This window comes from Anopheles darlingi, chromosome 2 (assembly GCF_943734745.1).
Source record: "Anopheles darlingi chromosome 2, idAnoDarlMG_H_01, whole genome shotgun sequence".
NCBI classification, from domain to species: domain Eukaryota; kingdom Metazoa; phylum Arthropoda; class Insecta; order Diptera; family Culicidae; genus Anopheles; species Anopheles darlingi.
Window position 1 is genome coordinate 2,010,001 of NC_064874.1, and position 7,500 is coordinate 2,017,500.

Below are 7,500 nucleotides of genomic sequence, written 5' to 3' on the forward strand. Positions count from 1 at the left end.
TAATCGCAAATTGGTGCTGAAGGTGCCGAGAGATTTGGCGTGCCGAGAAGCAACACGCCAGTTCCAGGTAGCGTAACTTCGTGGACGTCAATTGGTCGGGCCCCGGGAAGCACGGAGGTGAGGAAGGTCCTGTGATAAGGCATCAGGCTCGGGGTTTCACTTACGCTCGCCCAGCGTAACGAGAATGGTCCTCTCGGTGCTCACGCTCACACTCTCGTGCGCACTCGGGACATCTCGGGGCCATCCGCCCATCACTCACCCGTTCCAGGGGGAGGGAGAGGAATAAGGTACTGGAGCTGGATTGCCGCAGGCGAAACTCCCTCTTGCCCCACTCCCTAGAGACCAGAGCGGCGCAGATCGATACGTTATTTACAACCCAGAAGGACTTTCCCCGAGCAGTGACTCCTTCGGATCCTTGAAAAGTCTCCAACAGCTTGTCGTTGGACGACGGCTGGCCGTGCGATGGTTTGGCCCCCCGGTTCTGTGTATGATGAGGGTAGAGAGTTTTGATTTTTCAACAAAAACCCTTTCTCTGGCCACCAATCTGGCCAGAGGCGTCACGCTTCAATGCTGGTGTGGCCGATAGGCCGAAGAGGGGTGGTCGAGATGGTGGAAAAGTTGAAGACAAAAAGGCCGTGCTGTGCCTGAGAGTGTCTTCGTGTGTGTCTCTGTGTGTGTGTTTGTCGATATCAAAGGCAGTGTTCCGGAGTGTTCGGCCAGTCAAATGCAGCCGTTGCCGTAGTCCTCCAGAATCACCACGTGACGAGGGCGACTGGCGGCCGACCGTCGACAGATGATGACGCGTGCCGGAAGAGCTCAATGGCTAATACACACACATACGGAGGCGCATACAGGCGGCCCATTGGCCTTAGTGAGCACAGTGTACGAGACATCATCTGCTTTTGCTACAGGCCAAACGACGATGATGACGACCACGACAGCAAGCATAAAACAATCGAGCACTAACAATCTGGTACCATCGCCGCTCTTCTGTACCGCAATCCTGCCTCGTACCGGAAACGACTCACACGACTCCAACGATCCCTGCTGCCTGTCTGAACGAACGGGTGATGTACTGTGCTGATGATGATGACGATGATGGAGCGCCAACCGCCAACGGGAATTTGACGTTGTAACGACGACGACGACGACGACGACGACGCAATGCCTATTCCGGATCGTGCTCAGTACTTCAACAGCAACAGCAGCTCTATACGAGACGACCAACGGATTATTTCATTATAAAGCAGCACGGCACACTACGACGCACACACACACACATACACACACATAGACACGCATAAACATAGACACACACACACAAACAGCGGTACACAAACACACACACGCACGCGTAATGCTGGAAGCGGCTGGAATCTGTGCACCACAATGTAGTCCTTCCAGCCGTAAGTCACGATTTTGCACCAAATACACACAGACACACACACATACAAAGACACACACACACGTACAAACAAAGTGTCCTCCACGGACTGTGACACACGCGTTCGGTTTGAGTGAGGTGATGAGAGAGGAAATACGCGTGAAGGGCAGAAGGTAAGAGGGGGATGAAGCACGCACCGTTGGCCACGGAGTATGGGACGCACGCACGAGAGGCCTTGGCCCGCCCGGATTGACGCGTGACGCGCGAGCGAGAATGGGATGCTGTCAACAACGGAAGTACGGTCGCCACCGTGATTGTACCGCACACACACACACATACACACGCACCAGACACACGGACAGGCAGAGGACAGCAGCGAGTCCAAAGCTGCGATGCCACCAAAAAACCCGAAACCCGGTGGTGCCGGATGGCTCACGCTCACGACCGTACCGAGCCCGAGGAACCGCTCGCGAGCTCGCTTGACATTCGATCGTCCGATAGGCGACCGAGATAGAAAGCTGCACCTCAGTGCGGGATGCTTCCGAACACTACGGGGCTCCGGCTGTGGCCGAAAATTCAAACCCCAACCGTACGGCAGCATCCGTCGTGCGTGCGTGAGTGTGCGTGCCTGTGGGGCCTGGAGAGTGAAAGAGAGCTCCAGCATCCCGATCTCCAGCATGCTCCCGAGAGCAGCACAATGATGTAATGGGAGCGCGGGAGCAGCCACACAAAAAACTACAAAGAAAGGAACCCGACAGAGAGAGAGAGAGAGAGAGAGAGAGACGAAGAGCGCGAGAAAGGCACAATTGGGAGCGAGCTCGGGGAGAGCTAGGAAGGAAGAGGAATGGGACTGAATGGGTGGGATTGTCCTGTGATAAAAGTGATAAAGCGAATATTCGGGCGCCTCCATCGGTTTCAGCTGTCATAAATAAAGCTCTGGCCTTGAGCTTTTGAGGTCGTGCTTTTGCTTGGCTATGTTTTCTCACAGTAGGCCGTGGCGTGTTTTTTTTGGACGAAATTCAGATTTACTTGTTTCTCTTTCTCTAAAATTTAGCAAACAATTCACCGAAGAGGATTTCATTGCCCGCAATATCCATTGTTTCTGTTTTGTTTTCTGTTTTAGAAAGCTCACTTTGAAACGTTCATTCTAAAGGGAACCTTTTTTGTGTTCCTGTCTGTTCCACAGTTCACTTTGCATAGAAAATGATTTTCCTTAAGCAGAAGCAATACCTCGCATCGCACTTCAGTGGATAAAAGCTCCCGACGCCGTCGGTGGCGTCGAAGAATCGACGCCGTGCCGTTGCTTCATGAATGAAAATCAACCAACCCATCCGAGTAGGGGATACGTCTTGGGTCACGACTCGTCAGACCGGTGTCCCGGCCTCTAGAAAGGGCCCAATTTGGGACACAAACCCGTTGCTTGCTCTCGACGCGGGGTGCACATGCGCAAGGATTTGCTTTCTCGCACTAACAAGCGCTAGCGAGCAACGGTAGTTGAAACACTAGAATTCCCCCCTCAGCAGCAGTGTCAGCAACAGCAGGGGCAGCAGCAGCAGCAGCAGCAGCAGCAACTGGCCAAAAACCCCGTGTCATCGGTGTGCGTGCAAAAATGGTTACGGGCTTTCGGGTTGATAATGTGTGATTGGTTCGATTGCAAAGACTCTTCCTCCCCGCCCCGTTTGACGCTTTGCACTGTAGTCGGATAATGCAGCTTCTCGTGTTTGTCGTGTCGTGCCGTGGCCCTTTTTCGCAAATCCCACGCCATTGTGTAATGTAATCGGCTTTAACCTTCGTGTGCGCGAGTTATGCTGGGACGTGTTGCTGGGCATCGAAGCTTGAAATGCAAATTTAGTGGTCAATCAGCAGCATTCAATCGGACTCGGACATTCGCTCGATCTCGTGTACCCCACCACCCAGTGGCCAGTGTGAAAAGTGCAATTCAGAGGCATCTGTGTGTCCGGTGGAATTATTGATCCGTTAGCGGTTTGCGTGTCAGATGGTTCTGGTGCCCCTTAACTTGCTTGTTAATTAATTTTGCTAACACACACACAAACACACGCATACGGTGTACTAAGCTAACGGCGACGTCGACGTCGACGACCACGCTAACCCCAGTCGACATCTTAACGAGCCTCTTGAAAGAAGGTAAGACGCGGTGCTGTAATACAATACCATCCCACCCCAAAAACATACACACACACAACAGCCACGCACATACGTTTTCCTCCATGAAAAAACTTTGTCCAACAAGCGAACTGGTGTGTGGTGTGCCGAACATAAAAGGCGAACCAGGCGGTAGCTGGCAAAAGGTCAATTACGCCAAAACCAATTACCGAGTGGACCGCGGCCACCACCACAACGGCAAAGGAAGCGTCTGACGAAAGAATTACGAAATGACACCGCGTGTCGGTGCCTGGTTACCGGGTAGGAAAATGTGGCAACCCACGGTCCAATGTGGCCGGTGGTTCCAACCTGCGGTGGAGTGAGCACGCGGTGGTCAGCCCATTCACTGTTTCCGCCTTTCCGGCGCAAGGCGCAAGAGCGCGCATGAACGGCAGTATGGGAGGTTCTGTGGAGACATTATTATTTTTATCATCCTCTTGACCCTGTTACGGGACGCCACACAAACGCGGCGCTCCTTCTGGCTTCTGGAACGAGCGAACAATCGAGCGGGAAACAAGATGACGGTGTGCGCGCCTTGCTTTCCACCTTCCGGCTCGAGTACCATCGTGAAGGCATTATGTCGTGACCTGGTCTAACAGCACCGTCGTGCACCTGTAACAGAGGCTTTGGATTGGTATAAGATTACACAAGTGAAATGATTCACACCACGCCGAGCCGAGTGTTGTTAACCCAACTGCTGACTATGTGCGTCACTATCGAGAATCCAATCCAATCATGTATAATGATAACCCTCCCGTTCCTCCCAGATAATGCTGCATTGGGTCTTCCGCATCAGCGGTATTGTTATTTCATTAAATTTGATTTCATTCCGTCTGCAAAGCAAATGCTGCATCGAGTAGGCCACGGCACGGTGGTGGCTATGTTCGGTTGTTATTTTTAAACCCAGCCCGACAGCATAAAATCGATTCTTCTCATCCAGTGTGCTGCGGTGCCTTGTCGCAAGGCGTCTCTGCTTAACCCTCCAGGCTCCATGGGCTGCTATAATCAATTTATTCGTGCAAGCGTTTGATTGCCGTTTCACTCCGACATTATTTTTCTTATACGATTCTCCCCTCTCTCACACCCATTATGTTTTGCGCTTTCCTGCAACAAGACCACCCATGGGCCAATGGAGCCCGACCGTGTGGCCAAGGTCAGCCACGGCACGCAAACATTATTCATTCGGTTTCGGGGCCGTGTGCATGCGAGAGCGTGAGCTTCGTGAGGTTGCTTGGCACATTTCAAGAGTCCTTGTAGAGTGCAAACGCACCGTCGGAAAATTCCGCTCCAGCAGAATGCGAGATGCGAAAAGTTCCAGTTCGTCCTTTACGTCCCCTCTTCTCGTGCTGCACTCCATCTCGACTCTCTGCTGTTCTCCTTCTTTTTCTAACGCTCTCCCTCTCTCGCCTCAACCCAACAAAAAAAACAGTCCAAAAATCATATCTTTGCGCTTTCTGCGCTCGGGAAAAAAGGGAAAACATGATGAAAAAGCGAAATATCCTCTCCGAAGGTCGAGGGCACGGTGATGGAGCCATTGCGAGCACACGCACACACTGCAATCTCCGAGTTATACACAGTTACACCAAACCGGTGGGAGGGGGAGGGGGGGGGCAGTGTATCATGCGCACGAAAACGCGACCAAATTGCGTTTGTTGCAAAATCCGTTCACTAATTCTACCTTTCTCGGTGGTGGCGGTGGCTTCCCGGGAAAATCGCTTGAGATTTCATGAACCCGGCCACGACCCCTCGGCTTCCTCTCCCCTGGGGATCGTGAGGTGAAAAGGGGGACGAATGGTTGACCGAGATGTTATTATCGCTCCCCCGCCTGTTCCGTGTTGGTGTTTTTTTGGCAAAAACTCATTCCGATTCCTCACTCACTGCTGCCGGGGGTGTAAGGGGTGGCCGGCTGGTCTGGCGGAGACCGGGGCGGGGTGAGTCTGCTGAATAATTCATTGACCCTAAAGCAGGAACCCTACTAATGGGATTGTAATTTCTGTCTGTTCTCTCCGTTTCTTCGGTTGTTGTTTGCTCGGTTCGGTTCACGGCTGGCGACCGGTGACAGCCGGAACGGCAGAGGGATAGCATGCGTCCGTCGAAGCTCGGATTCGATGATGCTTTCCAGATGCTACCTGGAACGCGAACACATTGTCCTGGCTACCTTTAAGGCCTTTAATGTCTTCTTCCGCGAACGAACGCGGGGGGGGGGGGGGGGTCGCAAGGAGCTAACTGATTTACGTTTTAATGTAGCACGGCCAAGATTTATGTGCGCACGCTGGGCGATGGTGAGAAGTGGTTACTGGCAGAAGGTGGCGCTTTTAGCGCTCATTGTGTAAGCGCTCGCGATCTCGAACACCGGATTTGCATAGAATAATGGTTTTGCCATTGCGAAAGGAAAAAGTTAAGCCATTTCTTAAGTAGCAACACCACCGGATACCACCGGATGCCAAGGAAAGCTCTCGAACGAACTCGTTGTAATTATTAAGACTATATGCGTGCGTGCGTGCGTGTGACCAACGGTACCATCCTACCCTCACTAGTCTTTGGAGTAAAAATGTCGTCGAGCGGAAAATCAAAAAGAATAAGAGCGCGCTGGGCTCCTTGTGGAGAAACGCGTCCTTTTGTTCCGCGTACCTTTGGGGCGCGCCTTTGTTGTGAGATTTACAACCATCAACCACCTCACGTAGCCGTTTGGAGGTTTGGCTTTGTGTGTTGGCGGCTTCCATGAGTCCGTCTAAGCTTTCGAAGCTCATTATGGGCGTGGGATGCTGCGGGCAGCGAGGCAATTTATGTGTTTCGTGTAGGTCACCAGCAGCAGTTGTGTCTGGAATGGAAATTTAATTTCACTAACCGTCGCTCACAAGGGACACCGGTATTTCGTAAATTTTTCGCTTCTTTCGACTTTTTCTTGTACAGAAAGGATAGCATGCTATTATGTTTTAGGCAGACATCGGTTGTTGAGACTTGAACTGCGGCTCGAGTTGTTTATTGCAGCTGTTCAAAATACAAACGCACGAACGTAGAGAGAAGAACAACAAGAGGGAGTCGAAAGTATGGGCTGCATAATTTAAATTGCACGTGAATTCGTCCGCTTCATTTCTGAATTGAATTGGGCGATAAGTTCGAGTAACAAGCGAGGGATACGAGTCTAGTTTAGAGATTGTCAAAAACCATCCACGCAATGAGGTTAAAGAGTCAATTCCAAGATAATAGAGGAATTTCTCATCTAAATTTTATCATCGTCGGTCGTCTGCGAGACCCACATTATTCCCATTTCAGAGCGTACAAGAAGCCGCTGGAATGTTCAATATGGTCAGGCTGCTCTATTTTTAATGCCCTGCCTCAAGTGATGCTTTTATCTTCTTATCCGCCCCAACATAGACCATCGGCCGTGTGTCTTGGTCTCCATTTATAGGGGCTGCGCACCGTGAATGTATACATTCGCGAAATTAAAAGGCCGGGTTAGCCGCTGAATTCCATTCCACATACTGCGGGGTACCGGGATGAATCCGGCACAGCACGTGATAAAATATCATCTTCATCTTGCGCAGTTGCGGCATTCCATTCTTTTTAACACTTTCTTCTTGTTTTTTTTTTCGCATTTCACGATGGCTCGATAGGTAGACAGGCGCAGTTTCAGCAGAAAGGTCAATCCGGTGCTCTTCCCTCCACCCTTGGACGGCACAATGTGTACCAGGATTCGCAAGGGCATCATTAATCCCAACTACCCGGGCTTCCAATCGCTGGCGTATACGCTAAACGAAGACAACTTTTACTACAGCTCGGAGAACCCATCGGAGGATGAGGAAGATTCCTACGTCTCGGAGTCGGACGACAATGAGATGAAGCGCCGAACGGATGACCGCACCGAGAATGACGAAAATGGTAACACGTGCGATGGAAGTAATGGCGAGGGCATTCCGGTGTCAGCAGTGCCAGCAGCAGTGGTGTCGCCG

At 51.5% G+C, this 7,500-nt stretch overlaps 2 protein-coding genes across 2 annotated transcripts in view; one reads left to right on the plus strand and one right to left on the minus strand.

The window, feature by feature from the left end:
* LOC125959669 (uncharacterized) overlaps positions 1 to 1,428 on the minus strand; it is a 36,599-nt gene extending 35,171 nt beyond the window's left edge. The window contains exon 1 of the mRNA XM_049692502.1: positions 1,015 to 1,428. The gene's annotated coding sequence lies outside the window, so the exon portion shown is untranslated. The remainder of the gene's footprint in view (positions 1 to 1,014) is intronic.
* A 1,541-nt stretch (positions 1,429 to 2,969) lies between these two features.
* The window catches only part of LOC125951400 (uncharacterized), a 7,279-nt gene continuing 2,748 nt past the window's right edge, over positions 2,970 to 7,500 (plus strand). The window contains exons 1-2 of the mRNA XM_049680219.1: positions 2,970 to 3,529; positions 7,165 to 7,500. The exon at positions 7,165 to 7,500 is cut by the window's right edge and continues 1,233 nt beyond it. Coding sequence (XP_049536176.1) covers positions 7,231 to 7,500 — 270 coding nt within the window. The 5' untranslated portion in view covers positions 2,970 to 3,529; positions 7,165 to 7,230. The remainder of the gene's footprint in view (positions 3,530 to 7,164) is intronic.